Raw genomic sequence first — 26,347 nt, 5'->3', positions numbered from 1 at the left:
AGGAGTTCCATCCAGTTCTCCAACATGAATGGCAAGGACTTTTCTACTTGAGCCATCATTTGTTGTCTTCCAGGGTGCACATCAGCGTGAAGCTAGAATCAGGAACAGAGCTGAAACTTGAACCCAAGCATTCTGATATGGGATGTGGATGTCCCAGATTCTACTTACCTGCTAGGCCAAAGCCCACCTTAAGTTTTAGCTTTTTTTTTTTTTTTTTTTTTTGGACAGGCAGAGTAGACAGGGAGACAGAGAGAAAGGTCTTCCTTTCTGTTGGTTCACCCCCCAAAAAGGCCCCTACGTCCGGCATGCTGTGCTGATCCAAAGCCAGGAGCCAGGTGCTTCTCCTGGTCTTCCATGCAGGTGCAGGGCTCAACCACTAGGGCCATCCTCCACTGCCTTCCCGGGCCATAGCAGAGAGCTGGACTGGAAGAGGAGCAACTGGGACAGAATCAAGTTTTAGCATTTTTCATAATATTTCAGTTGAGTTTGTTTTTTCAGGTTGATTCTTTTTCCCCACAGTGGTGTTTTTTTTTTTTTTTTTTTTTTTTTTTTTTTAATAATGTGAATGACTCTTGTTCTTTGGTTATTACTCAATTCTACTTGTTCATAAATTCCTGTTTTAATTACCCTGGCTAAAGAACTTCACTTTTTGTCATGACCTGGTAGTTTTACTTTTTTTTTATTTTTGCCTTTTTAATGTATTTGTTAACTTGTTTCTGGCCTTTCTTTGGGAGACCAAGAGCTTCATACTGTGTCATGGAAGAAAATAATGAGTTTGCTTTTGAAATGTGGAATTTTTTATTCTTGTGGTATATTGAGCACATAATATTTTTGTAGAAACATATGAGACATTTTAAGGAGCATTGAATAATTGAACTTTCTTGATTTGGGTGCAAAACTTTTTCTGAAAGCATATACAATTTTTTCATAATACACATTTGACATGAACTCTTCAAAAATCATTTATAAGCAAGCAGTGATTTCAGTATTTTGGACAGCAAAATAAGCTTTTTGTTTAATTCCATTTTTCTATTTTCTGTGACTTTTTTTTTTTTTTTTAAAGATTTAGTTGAAAAGCAGTAACAGGGAGAGGAGGAGAAAGAGATAAAGATCTTCCATCTGCTGGTTCACTCCCAGATGGCCACAATGTCCGGGGTTGGGGCCAAGCTGAAGCCAGAAGCCAGGAGCTCATCCACTACTGCTTTTCCAGGCTCATAAGCAGGCAGCAGGATCAGAAGTGGAGCAGCTGGGACTGGAACCAGCACTCATATGGGATGCTGGTGTTGGAGGTGGTAGCTTAACATGCTGTACCACAATACCGGCTCCTACTATAAATTTTTGAAATACACTCAGACGTGTTAAATGGTTTTACAGCACTTAATATTGCCCATTATCCTTTATTTCAGAATATATTGTTGTACTTACTGGACTAATAACAATGACTTTCAGATAATTTATTATTCGCATCTTTAGACTTAGGCCTTTTGTGTAAAAGAGAATAATGAACATCTAGATGGCACTAACAAGCAAATCATGATCAAGGAAAAATAACTGTTTTTGAAAAGAAGCATCTCAAATTATTTTGTTATAGTTGTTTTGTATTAATGTTTGGGGAACAGCTATATAAAATTTGGATGTGGTTTGGATGTGATACATAATATATATGAAATATTTTGTATTACTGCTACCAAATGACAGTTGAACAAAATGACATGTTTACTTTCTGTCATACTTTAGTGCTCTTATTAAGCAAGTGAACAAATCAATAGATGGCACAGCTGATGATGAAGATGAGGGTGTTCCAACTGATCAAGCCATCAGAGCAGGTCTTGAACTGCTTAAGGTAAATCTCTATGAAATTAAGTGCCTGTTTGGACTGTTAAGCAGACAGTTTAGTTTGCTCCTGAGGTTTTTCCATTTTTATAATCTAAAGTTTTCTATATTGTTTTAGATCATTTGGGAATTGTCTGTTTATTCAGACATGTAAGCTGTCTTCAGGATTAAAGTCTGTAAGCTAGCTTAATATTAATTAAAAGTTTTGGAGTTTAACTTAAGGTGTCATTTGTGAAATGAAGGTACTAACCCTACACATAATAAGCCAAATTCTTAAATCTATTTTTTTTGTTAAGTAAAGTATACTACTGCCTTTTGCTGATTATAAAACTTACCAGTTCTGCATTAACAACCTAGTAAATAAAAAAATTATAAAGTAAGCATTTGTGAACTCATCGTATATAAACATAAAGTTTTATGTTTGTTTTTATTTCTTTCCAAAAAGTAGTTTTGTATAGTTGGGGTCAAACAGAATATACAATTTTGTACTCGTATTAATATAAAACATGTTCTCATCAGTATATATAATCTAACTTTTCATACATGCGAGAATCTGTTTATTGCTTTACTTACTCTGTTTCATGATTCTTGTAATTTTTATTGTGTACTAAGTGTTTCTCCACATCCTAGCTTATGTCTTGGCTAGTCTCTTCTAATGACCTTTCTTAGAAGAATAGAGATTTTTGTTAAATTCTCTTTTCATGTCCCTTTCTCCTACCCTTACCCCCTGACACCCCCAAAAAAGCCCAAACAGTAATCAAAACCCAAATTATTTTCATTAGAATTATGTTAAAATGGAAGTTAATTTTGAAATAGATTGATTCTGTATATCGTGATCTCCTACACAGTAACATATATGAGATATATTTGAATAGGTTTTATTTATAGTGCTTTCAGCTTTTTAGCATAATTATTTTTATGTTGACTGATTTTCCAATTTGTAATGTTTTCAGAGTTTGTATTATAATGATGAATAGGTTTTGCAGATCATTTTTTTGACTCATTTTGTAGGTACTCTCATTCACACATCCCATCTCATTTCATTCTGCTGAAACATTTGAATCACTCCTGGCTTGCCTGAAAATGGATGATGAGAAAGTAGCAGAAGCTGCACTTCAAATTTTCAAAAATACAGGAAGCAAAATTGAAGAAGATTTCCCACACATCAGATCGTGAGTTGAGTTTATCCTAACAAAAAAATATTTTTCTGTTTCTTGATTTATGTAATAGTTTGAATCTTTGAAGTTTTGTGGAAAAACTGCCTGTATTATCTTAAGTGTATCCTGTTCAATTTAGATTCATCTTTCCTAGGTGAAAGCACTGATCGGTATTTTAGAAGGTCAGTGAAAATGGGAGATAAACATGGATCTGAAGCCAGGAGCCAGGTGCTTCCTCCTGGTTTCCCATGTAGTTGCAGGGGCCCAAGCACTTGGGCCATCTGCTTTCCCAGGCCACAGCAGAGAGCTAGATTGGAAGAGGAGCAGCCAGGACTAGAACTAGCGCCTATATGGGATGCCGGTGCCACAGGCAGGGGATTAACCCACTGTGCCACAGCGCTGGCCCCTCTTCATTTTTTAAGATTTCTTTTATTTATTTGAAAGGCAAAGAGAGAGAGAGAGAGAGGGCGCTCTCCATCCTTGGTTTACTTTCCAAATGGCTACAACTGCCTTGGTCCAGAGCTGGGTCAGGCTGAAGCCAAGAACCCAGAAACTGGTGCTCACTGAGAACTCCAGTGTTCTTAGCAGTGGTATAAGCACTAGGGCCATCTTTCATTGCTTTCCTAGGTGCATTAATAGGGAGCTGGCTGGGAAGTGGAGCTACCAGGACTCAACTGATGTTCCTATGGGATGCTGGCATTGCAGGAGGTGGCTTAACCCGTGTGCCACAATGCTGGCTCCTTAATTATAGTTATGAACAAGTTTTAGTATGACTTTTTCACTACAGGTTTATATTATTTTCATTATTAGATTGCCTTTTCTAGTATTCTTTAATACTTTAAAGAAGAATTGTTTGATACTTTTGTAGAACAAGGTTGAAAAGTGGATATTTTAGATTATATAAGGGCATTTTAACACATGCAATGCTTTAATATGGAAATGAAAACTTAAAATTATTTGCATTATGTTGAGTATGTTTCAGCTGTCTCTTGAGGGAGTTACCTTAATTGATACTGAATATCTGATTTGTGCATACACTCTCATTTTTTGAAGTTAAATTTTTTAGTTTGCTTTATCTTTATTTGAAAGGTAGACAGAGATAGGAAAAGAGACATCTTCCATCTGCTTGTTTCCTCCTCAAATGCCTGCAGTAAAGCCCTTCATAGCGAAGGGCTGGGAGCTTAATCCAAGTCTCCCACATGGGTGATGGAGACCCAAATACTGGCTGCAGTACTTGCTGCCTTCCAGGATACACATTAGCAGGAAGTTGGAATTGGGAGCAGAGCTGCAACTTGAACCCGGGCTCTCTGTTATGGGATGTAGGCATCCCAAGTGAAGTCTTAACCACCGTGCCAATTGTGCTGCCTCTTCCCTCCATGAATTAACTCGTTGTGTACGTCTTTCAGGAGATAAAATATGCATGTAGATTTTGTGCTATAAAATTACTAAATTGCATGAGTTAGTTTTAAAGCATAAATGATGACTCGTTTGAATTTTATTGAATTACCTTGCCTTGAATTCATCAGAATAAAAAGAGCCAATGAGATATGTATCTAAAAAGAAGCTACGACATACTGGATAGAATTGGCAGCAGATACACCATTTAGACTGAGTGAAATGGGAGAATGTCGACAGTTGAAACAACTCAGGTGTACAAGGCTATATATATTAAGTGTGCTGTCCTTTGCTAATTTAGAAGAAATGGAGGTATGAACAGATTTTGAGAGAAGGAAGGAAAACCTGATTTCATCTATAAGAGGACTAAACGAGAGGCTGACCTCATAGGAGTTTTCTTTAGGCCAGCCTATTTTCTTTACCAAGCAGAGCAATGCTTACAGGTGAGGTAGGGCTAAAGAGAATCATCAAAGAAAGACCTTACTAACTAAAAATGATGGTGAGTTAATGGAGTTCTGTTTTGACTCAGCCTCTTATAGCATATCACCTACCCATAGCTAGGTGGACCTGGGTCTTATCCTTGTAAGGATTTTTTACAAACTTGAGAGAGAAATTACACGGATATAAAGGACTCATTAACTTTAGTCCTATTGTCCTCCTTTATGCTACTTAGTCCAAATGACAAAGCAATTGTAGCCTGATTTTGGAGCTTCACTATTAATATTTAAAGATAAATGTTCAGTGTCTAGTCATCTAGTATACTACCCATACTTTGGCTTAAATGGCAGAGACAGTTTTTTGTATTCACAGATGAATTAATACAGATATGCAAAGTAACAACTAAACTATGTGAATATTTTAGTATTTACAAGGTAGCTGATAAGCATTATAGAAGAATTGAATTTTCTAGGAAACAAAAAAAGGAGGTCTTAGACAGTAGCTCTAAACTGCCACAAAAGTTAAATAGCAATTGACATCTGGACCAAAAAAATGAGGAGAGGAGATAAGAACCCAGGAATAAGGTCACTTATCAAAAGGAACTAAGGATAAAGAAGAGCAGAAATATATATGTATATACATTTTTGTTAGTAGTAAGGGGCAGAATAAACTATTGAAGAAGAAATCAGTATGCTAGAGATTGGGCTTGAAGAAATTGGATAGAATGGAGAGAATTGGCAAAAGTTGAAGGCACTTAAAGAGGATGAATTGCATATAGTTAACAACCACAGTTGGTTTCTTTGGAGAAGCCTAGAGAATAATGGTAATTGGGATGTATTCAAGAAAATGTTAAGTTTTTTAAGAATAAATGAAAAGCCGGCACTGTGGCTCACTAGGCTTATCCTCCGCCTTACGGCGCCGGCACAACGGGTTCTAGTCCTGGTCAGGGCGCCGGATTCTGTCCCAGTTGCCCCTCTTCCAGGCCAGCTCTCTGCTATGGCCCGGGAGTGCAGTGGAGGATGGCCCAAGTGCTTGGGCCCTGCACCCCATGGGAGACCAGGATAAGTACCTGGCTCCTGCCATCGGATCAGCGCGGTGCGCCGGCAGCAGCACGGCGGCCATTGGAGGGTGAACCAACGGCAAAGGAAGACCTTTCTCTCTGTCTGTCTCTCTCACTGTGCACTCTGCCTGTCAAAAATAAATAAATAAATAAATAAAATAAATGAAAACATGAATTTGGAGATGAAGAAGATTGATATTTTGGAACTATCCAGGTGTAATTTGCTGAAATTTTCAGAGATAATAGAAATAATTTCTTAAGTATCAAGAACAGTAGTTCATATATAATTGAAAATAATGAAGCTATAACTTTATTCTTTCAACCAAATAAGATTTCTAAAGTTAATGATTTTACAGCTGGAGAGTTTCGATGGAAAATAAAATTCCCAAGCCAGAAGAAGTTGTGTGTGTGTGTGTGTGTTTTAATATTTATTTTATTTATTTGAAAAAGTTAGAGAGCTAGAGACATAGAGAGATCTTCTATCTGGTGGTTCAATCCCCAAATGGCCACAACTGAGCCAATCCAAAGCTAGGAGCTTCTCCTGGGTCTCCCATGTAGGTGCAGGGGCCCAAATTGGGCCTTCCTCCGCTGCTTTCCCAGGCACATTAGCAGGGAACTGGATCAGAAGTGAAGCAGCTGAGACTTGAATGGGCGCCCATATGGGATGCTGGCACTATAGGCCAGGGCTTTAACCCGCTGCACCACAGCAGTGGCCACAAAGTTGTGTTTTAAGTAAGGGTAATTGAAGGGTATTCTTAAATATAAAAGGACTCAGGAACTGGATGATCCTTTTTATATTGTTAGGTTACTCTGTCTTCTCCATGGTAATCTTTCCCCTTTGATTTAGTCTTCCTTATGCCCCTAAATCTTTTTATTGTCTTCTTGATTGCATGTCCCTGATTTATCTTTATTATTTTACTCCTAGTATTTAACATTTATTAGATATAAAAATACCAAATATATTTGATTCCTGAATTTTTTCAAGCATGATGTAAATAAATACATCAATTTGGCTCAAGAAGAGGGGAAAAAAGAACTTAGTAGATTCTAATTCTAAAAGAAATTGTGAAAGTTACCCTCTATTAAAAAGCAGTAAAATTTATATCTTGAGGGAGATATTTCAGATCCTTGAGAAATCAGAAATTCTAGGCTTTTTTTTTAACTGTTCAAAATATGAGGTAGAAAACACAGATACTCTTTAATATCAGAGCACTAAAATATGAATACATTGGCCAGAGTTGTAGCATAGCAGGTTAAATTGCTATTTCCAATGCAGACATTCCATATCAGAGTGCCATTTCAAGTCTGGCTTCTCCATTTGCAATCTAGCTTCCTGCTAATGCACCTGAGAAGATGCCAAAGGATAACCCAAGTACTGGGCCCCTGCCATCCATGTTGGAAATCTAGATGGAGATCCTGGCCCATTAAGGCTGCTAAGGCCTTTTGGGTAGTGAATCAGCAGATAGAAGGGATATCCACCCCCTTTCCACCCCGCTGTTCTGCCTCTGAAATAAATATCCTAAATTTTACTAATACGTAGTTCTCATAAAATATTAACAAAAAGTTTAATTCAGTACAATAAAACTGTATCATGTCCGGCTATGGTTAATGCAAAGAATGTTAGTATGCACAATAACTCGTCTTTTTTAAAGATGTATGTATGTACTTATATTTGAGAGGCAGATAGAGAGAAAGGTATTCCATCCACTGGTTCACTTCCCAATTGGCTGCGATGGCTGGGGCTGGGCCAATCTGAAGCCAGGAGCCAGGAGCTCCTTCTGGGTCTTCCCTGTGGGTGGGTGCAGGGGCCTAAGCACTTGGGCCATCTTCCACCTCTTTCCCAGGCCATAAGCAGAGAGCTGGATCAGAAGAGGAGCAGCTGGGATGCAAACTGGCACCCATATGGAATGCTGGCACTGCAGGTGGAGGCTTAACCTACTATGCCACAGTGCTGACCACAATAACTCAAGTTTATAATTTATTATACAAGTCGCTGAAAGGGAACGGGCACACAGTAGATTATTTTGATAGATGCTATGAAAGGACTTCTGGTTTAAAAAAATCATTCTATTTCTAATTAAGTCCAATAAAATAGAAAAAAATGTACCCATAACGTAGTAACTATGTTTCCAATCAAAAGGCAATGTCATGTAATAAAAGACTAGAAGCATTTCTCATAAAATCAGGGACAAGATGAGAAAACACACATTTTCTACTATTATTTAACACTGTTTTGGAAGCATTAGCCAATGTAATTGCATATAAAGTGAAAGGTTCAAGTATATATTTTTCTGGGAAAATTCAGAAGCATCAACTGAAAAACTACTAGAAGCAGGGTAGGCAAAATAGGTATGCAAAAGTCCAACTTGTGTACCACTAACAACCACTTAGCAAATACTATGGGAAGAAAAATCAGAAGACCTAGAAGTAAGGTACACAAGAAATTTATAGTCTTGTAAGTAGAGTACAGTATATTAACAAGTTGTCAGGAAAAGCTAGGTTACCTGATAAATAAGTAGCAAGCTGTTTTGCAAAGAAAAAAGAAAATATACTGCTTACCTTGGTTTTATACATTGTTCAGGTGAATCAAAAGATAAATTCTTGATCTAAGATTTTAAATATGTATAAAAGATCAATAAAACTATTAATGGCCACTGTGTTTTCCCTCCTTTGTGGAGGGAAACAAATACCAATTCATAAGTGAAATAATGATGAATTGTATTATGTTTAAAAATCCTTTTGTTAGAAAAAAATTAAATCCCCATTGTGTATATGTGCTGTTGTAGAAAAAGTATGTTATAATGGTCAAGATAGGCTAACTTTCTCTCCTTATTTTAAAGTGGAAATGAACAACAGTTTAGACAAAAGCCCAAATCATGAAATAAATTGTAAACACAAATTATGTGCTAGGAAACTATTTTCAAAATATGACTTATGAAATATTAATATCCAAAATGTATAAAGACTTCATAAAGGAACAACGAACACAAGTGTTATGATAGCATGCTAGCATCACAAATGAACAGGAAATTCAGAAACTGGAAATCCTTTCAGCTACCCAGTCATGAAAAGATGTTTATGTAATCAAGGAACTACAAATAGACACATGTGCATTTATAAGTAGTGTTAGCATTTTTATGATGTTCTCTTTGGGGGAGTATGTCTTGATGCAGCCTTTCTGACTAGTGAATGTGGTAATACATACAAGCTTAAAGTTTGTATAGTCTTTAACTCTGCTGTTTTACTTTTTAGAATTTATCTGAGACAATTAGAAAATACATCTAATTATGTAGATCAGGGTCCAGTCAGACAAACTATACTAGATTATTTTGAACTGAAGTAAATTAATGCAGATACTTAAAGAATGGAAAGCAGAAATGTCACATTGCCAACCGGCAGCTATCATCCCAGGTGCAGCAGCCGCCCACCCCAGAGCTAGTGGGACAGCTGGGAAGAAGTGGTGTTGAAAGTGGGAGTTCAGGATCACCAGACTGGCTGCTACAGTATAATGTGAACCGGTTGTGGCTGGAGGTCAGGGAAGCTGGGTTAGAATGCCTAAGGAAACTTCAGTGTCTCTAACTGGAGGAAACTGATCAGAAGCCAGCCCTCAACAAAGTCTGGGAAATACGATTTGCAGATTTACAGTTCAAGCATCTCAGAGCAGATTATAAAAGGATATGTTTAAAACTCAGAAGCAGAACAGATTAAACCATTGTTTATGACACCGGCATCCCATACTGAAGTGTCACCTTGAGTCCCAGCAGCTTCGCTTCTGATCCAGCTCCCTTCTAATGGGTCTGGGAAAGCAGTGGAGGATGGCCCACATGCTTGGGTCCCTGCATCCATGCAAATTCCTTAATAGTATCCAGTTGTTTTTCTAAAAAAATGAAGTAATCTTTTTTTAACTGTTTATTTCTTTGAGTCAGACTTGAAATTAAGATTTACGCATGGTGACCTAGTAGACTTCTCTCCAACCTAGACACTCTTTGCTTGCAGTGTGCTTAATAAAGAAACCATGTTGTTTCTCTTGACAAGTTTCCAGACTGATTTTTTGCTAATTGTATCCCTTAGGCATAATTTAATGGGTTCTTTGACTTTCTAGAAAGTGGTGTTTGAATTCAAAAGCCTGATTGCATTCTGGTTCAATGTTTTTGTTACAGACCCACATTAGGATTTGTGTGCTCTCCTGTCTGGTGGCTGTCTCATTTTTTATGATGTTTGGAGCTGCTGATACTGAGAAAGATAATAGTGATTTCTCTATTCGTTTTTCTCTTGTTAGTTGAATACTTCTATAAAGAGGGACTTGTCATCCATTTTTTGGTTCTCCAGTCTACTGCATTTCTTTAGGAAAGGGAGGATAAATGTTTGATGCTTTTATGTTGTTTAACAGTGTTTCAGGGCCGGCGCCGCGGCTCACTAGGCTAATCCTCCACCTTGCGGCGCCGGCACACCGGGTTCTAGTCCTGGTCGGGGCGCCAGATTCTGTCCCGGTTGCCCCTCTTCCAGGCCAGCTCTCTGCTGTGGCCAGGGAGTGCAGTGGAGGATGGCCCAAGTGCTTGGGCCCTGCACCCCATGGGAGACCAGGAGAAGCACCTGGCTCCTGCCTTCGGATCAGCGCGGTGCGCCAGCCGCGGCGGCCATTGGAGGGTGAACCAATGGCAAAGGAAGACCTTTCTCTCTGTCTCTCTCTCTCTCATTGTCCATTCTGCCTGTCAAAAAACAAACAAACAAACAAAAAAAAAACAAAAAAAAAAACACCAAAAAAACCACAAAACAGTGTTTCAGATGAATAGTAGCTTTGCTCATTCCTCCAAAGGTGGTTTCTTAATAGTACTATTGTAAACTGATAGCTTTTTATGTATTGTGGTATAGCAGTTGCAGTGATCACACTTACTGATGGGCAGATAGACTCATTTATAGACCTTAGGAGACTGTTCAGGCATCTGCATCCTTTGAACACCCCTTTTGGGTTTCTACCTTTGTGATTTTTTTGCTGTATGATATGACAGTGTGTTCCAGGCCTATCTTGTTTGTGACCTGCCTCAAACCTGGAATTGGCTTTCTCCAAGGAACTCTGTTATTAGGCGTGTCATTAAGAAACTAGAAAGTGAAAGGAGTTTTTGGCCTAGACATTAAGACACCTACTTCTCACATTGGTGTCCCTGGCTCCAGCTCCTGGCTTTTACTTCCCACCAGTCTGGACTCCGAGAAGCAGCAGTGATGGCTCAAGTAACTGGGTTCCTGCTATTGACAGATTGTGATGTTCTGGCTTCTTGTTGCAGCCTCAGCTGTGAGGGGGCTTGGAAGAGTAAACCAGTGTATGGATCTCTGTTTCTTTCTGACTCTCAAAGTAATAAAGAAATTGGAATGTGAATTCTGTGCATTTTGATTGCTAATATGTGAGTTAGAATTCGAGAACAGTTCAGTAGACACAGGTAAAAAATTGTTTTTTGAAAGATAAAATGAGAAGATAGGCATTGTGGCGGAGTGGGTGAAGCTTCTGCTTTGAGGGCCAGTGTGTGTCCTGGCTGCTCTGCTTCCAATCCAGCTTTCTGCTAATGTATCTGGAAAAGTAGTGGAAGATGGCTCAAGTGCTAGGGCCTCTGTCACCCATGTAGGGGACTCGGATGGAGTTTTTGGCTCCTGGCTTTGGCCTAGCCTAGTTTTTTTCTGTTGTGGTGTGAACCATTAGATAGAAGAACATGCTCTCTCTCTATCTCTCTCTGTCTGCCTTTCAAGTGAATATCTTTAAAAAATGGAAATAAAATTTTATGTGTTTATACACTTTTTTTTGTTTGTTTTTTGGACAGGTAGAGTTATAGACAGTGAGAGAGAGACAGAGAGAAAGGTCTTCTTTCCACTGGTTCACCCCCCAAATGGCCGCTCTGGCCGGCGCTGCGCCAATCTGAAGCCAGGAGCCAGGTGCTTTTTCCTGGTCTCCCATGTGGGTACAGGGGCCATCTTCCACTGCCCTCCAGGGCCACAGCAGAGAGCTGGACCGGAAGAGGAGCAACAGGGACTAGAACCCGGGATGCTGGCGCCGCAGGCGGAGGATTAACCAAGTGAGCCATGGCGCCGACCCCTATACACATTTTTCTATTTCAGATTCTGGACTAGAGGATTCTGATTGTACTTCTTCAGTTCTACATTTGTATCACTCTTCTCTCTATGCTGAGATGACATAAATGGCAACACTTTAACTTTACAATAAGAACACATTTACTTTGTCCCAAATACATCCATAACAGTTTGAGAACAGCAAGAATACCACCAATGGGATTCCTAAAAACAGTGTTTGCTTGCTTTTTTTGGTATTTCTCTTTTGCTTTTAGAACTACAATCAAATTTCAGTGTTTGAAGTTACTTGAAATCTTAAATTTTTTGAATAGTTATGCTAACAAGTGAATACGTAGATTTGTTCACTTGCTTTATCTTTCAGGAAAATGTTCTTTTAAAATTTATCTTTTAAAATGCTTATGAAATATTCAGTGGTTATAGAAATAGCTAAAAGAAGCATGATGTATTCCAGAATTCTAACTTATAACCCTAAATCCTCTACCCTGTTTCCTTCTTCCCCACAGATAATTTTTTTTGCACATGTCTGTTTTCATGTGTCCACTTTGAAAAATTATAAAATGTACTACATATATTTTTCCCATCTTAATTCTACCAGCTGTTATTATATATTTATATTTATTCTACTGGCAGTTATTATATATTTATATTATATTTATTATATATTTAAGTATATAGAGATGTTTGTGCAATCATCATCATTACTCATTTTCTTATGTGTGGACATTTGAGTTGTTTCTGCTGTTACAAATAGTGCTGTATCCTTGGATATGCATCTTTTGAGGTTTCGACAGTTACTTTTAGAAGTGATTACTAGAAGACTAAATGCATATATGACTTTACTAGGTGTTAATACATTCCCATTTATAATGGTTGTAACATTTTACATTCCTTTCTTAAAAAAAATTTACTTACTTATTCTAAAGGCAGAGCAACCAAGTGAGAGTTAGAGAATCAAGATTGAGATAAAGATCTCATATCTGCTGGTCTATTCCCAGATGATCATACAGCCAGGGCTGGGCCAGGCTAAGCCAGGGCCTGAGAACTCCATGGTCTCCTACTAGGTGGCAGAGACCCAAGTACTTGGGCCATCCTCTGTTGTTTTCCTGGGTATATTAGCCAGAAGGTTATCAGAAGTGGAGCAGTCAGGACTTTAACAGGCATGCTGATATAGGAAGCTGGCATTGCAAGTGGTAGCTTAATCCACTATACCAGAAGGCTGGGCCCTCATTTTACATTCTCACTGGTGGTTTACAAGAGTGCCTGATTTTCCACAGCCTTGTTCACAGACCCTGTTGCTTTGAAATGTCTCTCTTTTTAACCTTGATAATCTTTATTCTGAGGTCGTCTTTTTCTGAGAATGGCATAGATTTGATTATTTTTAATCCAGGTAGATAAACTGTGTCTTGGAGGGTTTAACTTATTTATGCTTAAAGTAATTATTGATATGTTTGGACTTAAATTTACCATCTTGATATTTTCACCTTTTCTGTACTCCTCTTTCCCTCTATTTCTGCATCTCGGGATTAATTTGTACGATTTTATTTTATTATCTCCACTACTGGCTTATCTGCAATCAAATGAAATTATACTATTTAATTGTATTGTAAAATCCTTGTAACAGGATACTTCGTGTGTTCCTCCTCTAGGCTGTTATGCCTTTGCTATCATATACAGATGGCTTTGTGTATCATATCATCATTTTTGCATTCATGGATTCAGCCAATCTTGGATTGAAAATATTGAGAAAAATTTTATTTCACTAAACATGTGGACTTTTTTCTTAAAATTATTCCTCAGATTTTACAGTAAAATAGTCATTTACATAGTATTTATGTTGCATTAAGTATTTTAAGTAAGTAGATATTATGTAAAGTATAGGAGAGTGGAGTAGCATTTGTCATAAGGATTCTGAAGCTGCTTGGGATAATCAGATTCCATATCTGGGAAGTGTCTGGATTCACATTCTAGCTGTGCTTTGGGTTTCAGCTTCCTGCTAATGCATACCCTGCGAGTGAGGCAACAATTTACGACTCAAGTGATTGGGTCCTTGCTACCCATGTAGGAGACCCAGATTGAATTTGGCACTTTTGACTTCGGTCTGGTACAACCCTCCCTGGCTGTTGTATGCATTTGAGGAATGGACCAGTGTCTCTGTGTCTCTCTGCCTTTCAAATAAATAAGTGGGGGAAAAAAAAAGAATTGCGTAGCTTATATGCAGATGGTACAACATTTTATGTAAGGATTTGAACATCCTTGGATTTTGGTAACCATGGGGGTCCTGGAAGTAATTTCTCATAGGTACTGACTGAATTCAGGGACTATATTCTATTTGTGTTTATCTTGTAATCTGTACAATATGTTTTTGATTTTTTTCTAGACAGTATAGTGTAACAGATTAATAATGATAAATTTCTTCTACACATATAATTTCTGTTTCTGTCAGTCTTCATTTTTTGGATGTTTATATTTTCATCTGGTATCACTTTCTTCGTGAAGAACTATTTTTAGTATTTTCTGAAGTGTAGTTTGCTTACATGAAATTTCAGCTTTCTTTTGGTGTGAAAAAGTTTTAATTTTCCTCCTCATTCTTAAAAGGCATTAATGCGTGGAGTAGAATTCCAGGTTGACAGTTGTTTTCACTTAGTACCTAAAAGATGTCACTCTGTTATCTTCCATCTTGCAGTTTCAGATGAAAAGTATTTTGTCAAAACGTTGTTACTTTGCATGCAGTCTTTTAAAAAAAGATTTATTTATTTGAAAGTCAGAGTTACACAGAGAGAGGAGAGGCAGAGAGAGAGAGAGAGAGAACTCTTCATCTGCTGGTTCACTCCCCATATGGCCGCAACGGTTGGAGCTGTGCCGATCTGAAGCCAGGAGCCAGTAGCCTCTTCCAGGTCTCCCATGTGGGTGCAGGGGCCCAAGGACTTGGGCCATCTTCTACTACATTCCCAGGCCATAGCAGAGAGCTGGGTCAGAAGTGGAGCAGCTGGGACTTGAACCGGTGCCCATATGTGTTGCCACCACTGCAGATAGTAGGTTTACCTGCTACACCATAGGGCTGGCCCACATGTAATCTTTGATCCTCTGTTTTTAATATTTTCTATTTAGCACTGCCTTTTACCATGAGGATAATGATGTGCCATTGAATGATTTTCTGCCTGTTTTATTCAGCTTGAGATTTATTGGTATTTTTGATCTGTGAATTTAATACCATCAAATTTAGAAAATTTCCAGCTGTTAGTTATTTTTTATTTTTTAAATTTTATTTAAGGAATGCAAACTTCATGTATTTCATTACAAATTTAGAAACATAGTGATTCTTCCCACTCTCCTGTCCCTCCCAACCACATTACCACTCTTCTTCCTCCTTCTCCTATTCCCATTCTTATTTTTTCCAAGGATCTATTTTCAGTTAACTTTAAATTCATAAGATTAATCCTACACTAAGAGTTCAGCAAATAGTATGAAGATTAAAAAAAAGAAGAGCAAAACACTGTTCCTCAACAGTCAAGTCAAGGACTGTTGAAAATCATCGCATCTCAAAGTGTCAATTTCACTTCTATAGATTATCTTGTAGGTACCATAGATCAGTGATAATGTATGGTGTTCGTCTTTTGTTGACTAGCTTATTTCACTAAAGTATAATGGTTTCCTGTAGGGTCCATTTTGTTGCAATGACAAGACTTCATTATTTTTTACTACTGTGTAGTTTTCCATAGTGTACGTACACTATAGTTTCTTTTTCCAGTCTTTAGTTGACAGACATCTGGGTTGATTCCATAACTTAGCTATTCTGAATTGAGGTGCAGTACACATGGCTGTAGAAATCACTCTTTCATATGCTGATTTCTTTACCTTTGGGTAAATTCCCAGGAGTGGGATGGTTGGATTTCGGAAGTATTTCCATACTGTCCTCCATAGTGGCCGGACCAGTTTGCATTCACACTAACAATAGATTAGAGTACCTTTTTTCCCACATTCTTGCCAGCATTTAGTGTGTGTGTGTGTGTGTGTGTGTGTGTGTGTTTGTGTGTGTTTATTTCTTTATGTGAGTCATTCTAACTGCCGTAGCAGAGAGCTGGATCTGAAGAGATGCAGCTGAGACTTCAACCGGCACCCATGTGGGATGTTGGCACTGCAGGCAGCAGCTTTACCCACTGCGCCACAGCATCAGTCCCTGTATTGAACAGCAGTGGTGAGAGTGGGCATCCTTGTCTGGTTCCAGATCTTAGAATGCTTCCAGTTTTTCCCCTACTCAGTAAGATGCTGGTTGTATGTTTGTCATAAATTGCTTTGATTGTGTTGAGGAATGTTTCTTCTATACCCAATTTGCTTAAGGTTTTCATCATGATAGGATGTTGCTTTATCAAATGCTTTCTCTGCATCTATCAAAATAATCATATGGTTTTTGTTCTTCAGTTTGTTAATGTCATGTATCACATTTATTGATTTGTAAGTGTTGAAGCATCCCTGCATAGCAGAAGTAATTCCCATTTGTTCTGGGTGGATGATATTTGGATTCAATTAGCTAGTACTTTGTGGAGGATTTTTAGATCTATATTCATCAGGTATATTGTTCTATAGTTCTCTTTGTTGTATCTTTTTCAGGTTTAGGAATTAAGCTGATGCTAGCTTCATAGAAGGAGCTTGGGAGGATTCCCTCTTTTCAGTTGATTTGATTGACTTGAGAAGAATTGGAATTAGTTTTTTAAATGTCTAGTATAATATAGCAGTGAGGCTCTCCCATCCTGATTTTTCTTTGTTGGGAGGGTCTTTATTACTGATTCAATTTCCGTCTTGGTTATGGTTCTGATTTCTATGTCTTCATGACTCAGTGTTGGTAGATTATATGTGTCTAGGAATCTGTCCACAAGTTTCCCAATTTATTGGCATACAGCTGTTTGAAGTAATTTCTGATGATTCTTTTCATTTCTCTGTTATCTATTGTTACATTTCCTTTTTCATCTCAGATTTTACTGATGTAGGTCTTCTCCCTCTTTGTTTTGGGCCAATAGTGTGTCAGTTTTATTTTTTTTTAAAGCTCTTCTTTACTGATTTTTTTATTTCAATTTTGTTTATTGCCTAATTTTAATAATTTCTTTCCTCCTGCTAATTTTGTTTGGTTTGTTGGGTTTTTTTAGGTCCTTGAGAAGCATTGCTAGCTCATTTATTGGGTGCCTTTTCAATTTGTTGATATAGGCACCAATTGCTGTAAATTGTCCTCTTACTCTGCTTTTTCTGTATCCCATAAGTTTTAATGTGTTATATTGTCATCTTCATTCGTTTCCAGAAATGTTTTGATTTCTCTTTTGATTTCTTCTAAAGACCTACTGTTCATCCACGAGCGTGTTGTTCAGTCTCACATGTTGTAGAGATTCTTGAATTGTTGATTGCCAGCTTCATTCCACTATGCTCAGAGAAAACGCATGGTATGATTTTGATTTTTTTGTTTGTTTGTTTTGAATTTGCTGAGACTGCTTTATGGCCTAGCCTGTGGTCCAGTCTAGAGAAAGTTCCATGGCATTGATAGGAAGAATGTGTATTCTGTGGCTGTAGGAGGAAAAGTTTTGCAGATATCAGGTCCTTTTGATCCATAGTGTTGATTGGCTTTGTTGCTTTTTTGATGATTTTCTGTCTGGTTAATCAGTCCATTGCTGAAAGGGGAGTGTTGAAGTCCCCCATTACTATTGTATTGGAGTCTGTATCTCCCTTTAGATCTATTAGCATTTCTTTTAAATAATCATGCATCCTGTGATTAGGTATGTATACATTTACTATTGTCACATCTTCCCATTGAATTGATTCCTTAATCATGCCGATCTATGTCTTTTAATAGTTTTAAAAGACAGCTGCATTTAGTGAGAGGGCTGCTCTCCCTTCTTTCCTCTCTCCCTCTCTTCCTCCCTTCCTCCTCTCCTCCTCTCCTTCCCTTCCTTCCTTTTGAAAAAGTTGCAGAGAGAGAGAGAGAGAGAAAGAGAGGTGTCTTCCATCAGCTCATTCACTCCCCAGATGGCCACAGTGGCTGGTGCTGCGCTGATCTGGAGCCAGTAGCTTCTTCCGGGACTCCCACTTGGGTGCAGGGAGAGAGAGGCGGTAGCGACTTGAGCTGGGCTGATCTGAAGCCAGGAGCCAGGAGCTTCTTCCAGGTCTTCCATGTGGGTGCAGGGGCCCAAGTGTCTGGGTCATCTTCTACTGCTTTCCCAGGCCATAGCAGAGAGCTGGATCGGAAGTGGAGCAGCTGGGACTCAAACCAGCATCCACTTAAGATACAGGCACTGCAGGTGGTGGCCTTACCAGCTACGCCACAGCACTGTCCCCCCCCCCCCCCCTTTTTTTTTTTTAACAGTTTTTGTTGTAAAGTTATTTTGTCTGATACTAGGATGGTTACATTGACTCTTTTTCGCTTGGGTTATCTTTTTCCATCCTGGCACTTTCAGTCTGCATGTATCTATCCGAGTTGTGTTTGTTGTTGGCTAATATTTCTTTAGACATCTTTTTCTGTTCTCCCCCTCCTTGCCTCTTTGTTTTCAGGGTCTCTAGTTACCTGTAGTTTTGACTACTTGGTAATGTCTTTTTTTTTTTTAATATTTATTTATTTTATTTGAAAGTCAGAGTTACAGAGAGAGAGAAGCGGAGAGAGAGAGAGAGGTCTTCCATCCCATGGTTCACTCCCCAAATGGCCGCAGTGTCCGGAGCTGTGCCGATCTGAAGCCAGGAGCCAGGTGTTTCTTCCGGGTCTCCCACGTGGATGCAGGGGCCCAAGCGCTTGGGCCATCTTCCACTGCTTTCCCAAGCCATAGCAGAGAGCTGGACAGGAAGTGGAGCAGCCGGGTCTCAAACCAGTGCCCATATGGGATGCCAGTACTTCAGGCCAGGGTGTTAACCTGCTACGCCACAGCACTGGCCCCAGTAATGTCTTAAAGACTTTCTTTTCTCCTGTACTTTTGACTCTTTATATTTTTTTCATAAGTGAGATTTTTATTGGTGTTGAGAACCAGCACACATTTCAATTTGTACATAATTCTTAACATAAGTACTAAAAATTTTAAAAGTCATGTGTTGATTATTTTCAAAGTTATTCTATTGACTTTCCAACTTCAAATTTGGAGACATATTTTCCTTAAGAGGATATCAAGTACCAGCATCTTCAGATGTTGAAACTTGTTACATAAATCTAACTCACTCACAGTTTAGTATCATATTCACTAAATACTCCAATTTTCCATCTTTCACAGCATATTAACAAAATTATTAGGAAAACTGGGCAGCCACAACCAGAGATGTTACAAAGTGTACATAGCTGCTACAGGATAGAGATGTGGAGTCATTTCATTAGGAAGCAGTTCTACTAAACAGCAGTGAGGTCCAAGATATATTAAATGCACAAATGTGGCTCCAAATTGCCATATGAAATATGAAATGTTGAGCTTACCCTAAGACAGTTAAATCCTTCCATAATTTAATTACCCACTATTTTTTTCTGGTTGAACCCAAAAATAACCATTAGCAAATGATTTCACTTTCTTAAAAATCATTTGCATTTAAAAATTAGGATGAGATGGAATTCTTTCCTTAAATTTTTTTTCTGAAGCTACTGAAAAACTTGAATTTACAAAATGCTTGATAAAAATAATTCTCTGGATTATACAATTTAGGAGATAGGGACCACTAATAAGACGTGGTGCAGGATAGTAATTAGATTTGTCTGCTTTGCTGCCTCATTACAGTTGGGCTTTTTTTTTTTTTTTTTTTTTTTTTTTTAACAGAGTGGACAGTGAGAGAGAGACAGAGAGAAAGGTCTTCCTTTTGTCTTTGGTTCACCCTCCAATGGCGCATCGTGCTGAACTGAAGCCAGGAGTCAGGTGCTTCTCCTGGTCTCCCATGCGGGTGCAGGGCCCAAAGACTTGGGCCATCCTCCACTGCACTCCTGGGCCACAGCAGAGAGCTGGCCTGGAAGAGGGGCAACCGGGACAGAATCTGATGCCCCGACGAGGACTAGAACCCTGTGTGCTGGCGCCACAGGTGGAGGATTAGCCTAGTTAGCCGCGATGCTGGCCAGGGATTTCATTTTTAGTTCTCTGTTTCTTCCAGGAAAAGTCTTTAGTTTTTGGTTAACCACTTTGGCCTGTTTTCTCTTGATTTACCTTTCGTTTGCACTTAATTTTGGGTAATGACTTATTGTTCCCTGCTGCCTTTTTTGGCATGATTTTTACTTTTGCTGGAGCAGTTTTAGCTGACAGTCTTAGCTATCTCCTCTTGGGATCTTCCTTCACCTGTGGGGAAGGGAAGGCGCATGCTTAGTGCTTGAGGAGTACAAGGGGCCTTCAGCACATTGGGTAGCCTGGCTCTACTGTGCCCTGTCACTTTATTTTTATAGTTGTTATTGCTGTCTGCAATCACTGGTGTTCATTATAGATGTTTTCACCTTTAATAATTCCATGTAGGAATTTTTGTTTATATGTTTCATTTCTCTCTCCCGTGTTCATGTTTTCCTTTACACCTTCTCAGGCATGTGATTTTTTTTTCTTTGTAGAATATTTGTAACAACTGTTTTACTGTCTTTGCAAAGCTTATCACCTGTGCCATTTCTGAATCTGTTTTATTAGTTTTTCTCCTGGTTTTATTATAAGGTGTTTCTACTCTGTGTGTGATAGAAATATGAATTATTACTAGCCTGTGTCTTGGAATTTTCTGACTGCTTTCCAATGGCCTCTCCCTGGTTTGAGGTATTTTTTTCCCCCTTGGGAATGGCACAGATCATTTTCTTTTCTTGCTTTTTATATTTTTAACATTTATTTATTTATTAGAAATTCAGGAGTTGCATAGGCAGAGAGAGAGAGAGAGAGAGAGAGAGAGAGAGAGAGAGATTTTCCATCTGCTGGTTCACTCCCCAAATGGCTGCAGTGGCCAGAGCTGGGTGGATCTGAAGCCAGGAGTTTCCTCCTGGTCTCCCATGTAGGTGGGGACCCCATGACCTGGACTATCTTCTGCCACTTTCTCAGGCACACTATCAGGGAGCTTGATGGAAAGTGGAGCAGCTGGGACTCAAACCTGCAACCATTTGGGATGCTGGCACTGGAGGCAGTGATTTCACCTGCTATGCCACAGCACCAGCCTCACAGATCATTTTCTATCCAAATTTGGGTATAATCTCTTTATGGATCACCAGATTTGTGTTCTCTTCCTCTCTTTATAGCTCTACCCTCTTTTGTATTCTTCCCTAGAAATCAGAGTTGCCTTGGTGTTGGGCACTCCTATCCCTGTCTCCTTCAACTTGGGCTCAATTAGAGTGTACTTTTTGTATTACGTTTGGAAACTGCCTTTGTGCTGTAAGCCAGGGAAGTATATGTCTCACCGAATCTGTTCCTCATAGTTCAGGAGTCATAGTATTGTGCTGCCTGTTGCCTAGTATCTGAAACCTTTAGTGTCTTCATCTCATTTTCTGATTGATTAAATCCAGTTTGCAGTCGGAAGCAGACGTTGTCTTGTAGTTTTTGTTTATTCAGTGAGTAAACATTTTTTCACATATTTCAGGGCAGTTTGTCTTCTCGGTGCTTTCTGCCTTTTTGCATACAACCATTTTTTATTGTTCTTTTTATTCATTCAATTTTTAGAAGATTTGTTATATGTTAGAGATATTAACCTTTTGTCTACATTATGTAATGTAAAAGTTTCCCATCAGTTTGTCATTTGTCTTTATTATACTTTGCTGTTGGTATCTTCTGAGAGTCTATTTTTAAATACATACATAATCTTATTATGAATGTTTTAAAAAATGCAGAATTCTCATTGTGATGATGAGTTATTACGTCTCTAAATTCTTAGTACTGGAACACTGGATTGGAATTGAGTGATGAAAAAGACTGCTTTTGTTATGAGATGTTTGAATAATAGTTGAACTAACACCTGTTGCTTTATTCCATACTGATTTTCAGTTTTTGAGCAATGTAGTGATAAGCATGTCTGTTCTTCAGGCTGTCAGGACTCGCTCTCCAGCGCTCTCAGGGATCCGCTCATCTTACTTTATCAGAGAGGTTTTCAGTTTAAAATAGTACCACTCTACATATCCATTTCTACTTTCCAGCAGTTACTGCAACTTGATATCACAGATATTTTTGTTAATCAACTGTTATCATTTGTCTTGTCCTTAAAATGCTGATATGATAAAGAGCAGGGATTTAGGGCCTTTAATATAAGAATGCTTCATACGTATTAGTTAAGGATTTCCCTTAATGTAATTTATTTTGTCACTGAGTGAAAGATGAATAGCAAGAGGTAGAAACTTGAAAAATAAGAACTGTTTGGGTGCCCTCACAGGGGTCTATGTGTAAAGTGTCAGAAGCTTAACTGGAATGATAGCAGTGAGGCCTTATAGAAATGTTATTGAGGAGAGGTAGTGGGTCACCTGCTTTGATTGTGTTTGTAATTGAATAAAAAGTATGTTTGGATTGTATTTTTAATGCAGATATTAATGAAGCAAAATTAAAAACTTGAAAATCAGTAGATACTGATGACTTTTGGGTTTTCTAAAACATTACTTTAAAAATGGGGTCAACAAGTTATCTAGTAGAAATGTTGGTTTTTCTGGCTTATTAATTTTTAATTCTGTATTTTTTTAGAGCCTTGCTTCCTGTTTTGCATCATAAATCTAAAAAAGGACCCCCCCGTCAAGCCAAATATGCCATTCATTGTATCCATGCAATATTTTCTAGTAAGGAGACCCAGTTTGCACAGATATTTGAGGTAAAAAGAAAAAATAATTTGTTTCATATGTTATAGTTTAAAAACAAATACTGTTGATTTTACAGAATGTTCACATTTGGTGTTGCATCAATTTGTGTATTTTTAGAGTTTGGATCAGTAAATTTAACACTGATAAGTGGTTATAATATAAAAATATCTGATTATTAAGACATTTAATGTTAACTCAAATTCAGAAATTAAAACTTATTTTTTGACACAGCTTCATTTATGTATATTTGCATGTTTGGAGACTATTTTTAATTAATAGGTAATTACATATAAAAATCATAGTTTTTGATAGGTTCAAAAAATTTAAAACCTGACTGAAATACTGTTTGATTTTACTAAGTCAGTACTAGTAATTTAAACAAGTTTATGCTTTTTTATCTAAGATTTATATATTTATTTGAGAGGCAGAGTTGCAGAGAGAAGGAGAGACAGAGAGAGCTTCCATTTGCTGGTTCACTTCCCAAATGGCCCAACAGTCAGAGTGAGGCTGATCCAAAGCCAGGAGGCAGGAGCTTCTTCTGGGTCTCCCACGTGGGTGCAGGGGCCCAAGGATGTGGGCCATCTTCCACTGCCATTAGCAGAGAGTCTGATCAGAAGAGGAGCATCTGGGACATGAACTGGCACCCATATGGGATGTGATGCCGCAGGTAGAGGCTTAACCTACTGCCACAGCGCTGGCAGTAACTTTTTGTAACTGAACTAATTATGTGTCAGATATGAAGTGTGTCTTTTCGTTATAAATTTTATATTATTTTCTGTAGTCTTGGATATAACTTAACCAAGCACTAGAATTTTATTGCAACCTAATAAAATTAGGGACTATATCAAGCTTTATTACTGCACATAAAAATAAACAAAAAGTCTATAAAATCCTAATTTATAGTTTTAGTTCAGGAGCCTTAAAGCAAAACAATTTGGCAGTTATGCTGAAGCTACTTATCATTAATACTTTGACTTCTTATCACTATTTTAGAAGCTAAGGCTAATTTGTAATATACTTGATCTTGGCCAAAAGGCCAAGAAATGATAATTTTTTGTAATATTCTCATGTATTATGTTGAAGACCTAAAGAAGCAAGAAACATGTTTTTATCTTCCACACATTCTTTACTATAGGTAGCAAATAATTTATTTTAATTTTCAAGAATCTGTTTCTGTGTATGAGAATGGCTTCAATAAATTCATGTTTATAGGAAACTTATAGTTTTCTTCATAATATCCTTTTTTCCCCTTGAGAGGTGACAGTGATAAGAATAATACTGATATAACTTACATTTGTAATGCATTTTTATTTTCATTTTGATATTATGTCTGCTATTTTATTTCATCTTTACAAGAACCTAACCTATAGTCCTACTCCCATAACATACTTGTTTTATTGACTTTCTGAGAATGATTTCTCAGAAATATCCGGCCTTTCTGATTTTGTCACCAATCCAGGATCTTGCCACTAATTTTGATTTTTTCATAAATGATTTTATTATTGTGGAGAGTTACCAAACTAATAACAAACTGATTTTATTTTATTTATTTTAAAGATTTTTTTTTTATTTGAAAGGCAGGGTTACACAGAGAGAGAGAGAGAGAGAGATATCTTTCATCTGCTGGTTCACTCCCCAGATGGCTGCAATGGCTGGAGCCGAGCTGATCCGGAGCCAGGAGCTTCTTCCTGGTCTCCCACACAGCGGGTTTAGGGGCCCAAGGACTTGGGCCATCTTCTACTGCTCTCCCAGGCTATAGTAGAGAGCTGGATCGGAAGTGGAGTAGCCAGGACTCCAACCTGCTCGCATATGGGATGCCGGCACTGCCGTTAGCAGCTTTACCTACTATGCCACAGTGCTGACCCCCAAACTGATTTTAAACAGTCTGCACTATTTGTTTAGTGTGAACAACAAGCTTACACTTAACTAGGTGCATAATGGAAGTATTAAGGGAAATTGTCAAGAGTATCACTATATAAACTTAAATATATTTGTGACTAAATGGAATTTCATATTGTCCTAATTTGTTAGAAAAGAATAATTTTGTATTGCTTTTCAAGCCTAGAAACCTTAATGTTTAATGTGGGAGAATGGAATACCAATTTTTCATTAAAATACAGAATTAACATTTCCGAAATACTCACTTCAAAATCATAAGATGCAATTTTGTGAGTGTATGAAATACTTCTTCATTCTTTTGTCATGACAGAGTGCATATTAACAATTGAATTTCCTATCAGAATAACAAAAATCACTGGGTATGATATTTAATATTCACTATAACAAAGACCTCAAAAATTCACGTGACAGACAGTACAAGCTTATTTCTTGCTCCAGAAAAGTCCACTTGGATGTTGGAATGACATCCTAATCAGTGGCTTTAGGCACAGACTTTTCTGAGTGATGACAGCTCTGTTATTTGCACTGTATTCTTGGTGTTAATACGGCCAGTGAATAAACAGATCCTGTGGAGAAGCTCTACTGTCTCACACCTGCCTCAGTGCAGGCATGGTGTACCTAACTTTCAGTCCTACTACTTGACCAAAGCTGATTGACATATTCTCACCAAACTGCAAAGAAAGCTGCAAGTAGAAGAGAAGTGGTTATTGGTGAGCCCTAGCAGTCTCTAACATATTCACTTATAACTCATATGGTTGTAAAATGCATGCTACATAAGCCATGCTGAAATATTTCATCTAGTTCTAAAATGTGATATGGGAAAAATTGAAAAATATTCAAACCTATTGTCTTCTAAACATTGATAACCTATACAGGTCTAAATGTAAACTTCAGTTACTATGTGGACCTTGTATACATACTATAACTTTTGTAGTTTTTGTCATTTATAATGATATATGTGAACCGTTTATTTGTAAGTGTATGGAGTTAAATATTTATAACCTATACAGGTCTAAATGTAAACTTCAGTTACTATGTGGACCTTGTATATGTATTATAACTTTTGTAGTTTTTGTAATTTATAATGATATATGTGAACTGTTTATTTGTAAGTGTATGGAGTTAAATATTTATTTTCACCTCATTTTCAGCCTCTGCATAAGAGCCTAGATCCAAGCAACCTAGAACATCTTATTACACCATTGGTTACTATTGGTCATATCGCCCTCCTTGCACCTGATCAGTTTGCTGCTCCTTTGAAGTCTTTGGTAGCTACTTTCATTGTGAAAGATCTTCTCATGAATGATCGGGTAATTTATGCTTTTTAGATATTTGAACTTCATAATGCTATCTTCTAAAATGTTGTATAACACAAGTTAAATGATGTTAATAACTCTTCCATTTGGCTATTTTATATTTTCCAATTTTTAGAAATGTGCTGTTCTCCATTTAAAGTAGAATAACTTTGAGACATCTCTTTAAACACTGACATGACCTTAAATACATCCGTTGTTAAATAAAAAATTTCATCTGATTCTATCATCTTTACAGGTACTTAATTTTTATAAGGACAGCTATTTTTTTAAAATATTTATTTTATTTATTTGAAAGAGTTACAGAGAGAGGTAGAGACAGAGAGGTTTTCATCCGCTGGTTCACTTCTCAGTTTGCTGCAACGGCCGGAGCTGTGCCGATCCAAAGCCAGGAACCAGCAGTCTCCTCCTAGTCTCCCACATGGATGCAGGGGCGCAAGCA

General features: G+C 37.8%; 1 protein-coding gene across 4 annotated transcripts in view; it reads left to right on the top strand.

The window, feature by feature from the left end:
* The window catches only part of PDS5B (PDS5 cohesin associated factor B), a 202,544-nt gene that overhangs the window by 121,036 nt on the left and 55,161 nt on the right, over positions 1-26,347 (top strand). For all 4 annotated transcript variants that reach the window (XM_051831824.2, XM_051831821.2, XM_051831820.2 and 1 more), the window contains 4 exons: positions 1,738-1,843; positions 2,845-3,005; positions 22,581-22,704; positions 25,744-25,902. In XM_051831824.2, the coding sequence (XP_051687784.1) occupies positions 1,738-1,843; positions 2,845-3,005; positions 22,581-22,704; positions 25,744-25,902 (550 nt within the window). The remainder of the gene's footprint in view (positions 1-1,737; positions 1,844-2,844; positions 3,006-22,580; positions 22,705-25,743; positions 25,903-26,347) is intronic.

The sequence above is a fragment of the Oryctolagus cuniculus genome, chromosome 9 (assembly GCF_964237555.1).
Source record: "Oryctolagus cuniculus chromosome 9, mOryCun1.1, whole genome shotgun sequence".
NCBI classification, from domain to species: Eukaryota; Metazoa; Chordata; class Mammalia; order Lagomorpha; family Leporidae; genus Oryctolagus; species Oryctolagus cuniculus.
This window is presented reverse-complemented; position numbering and strand designations above follow the sequence as displayed.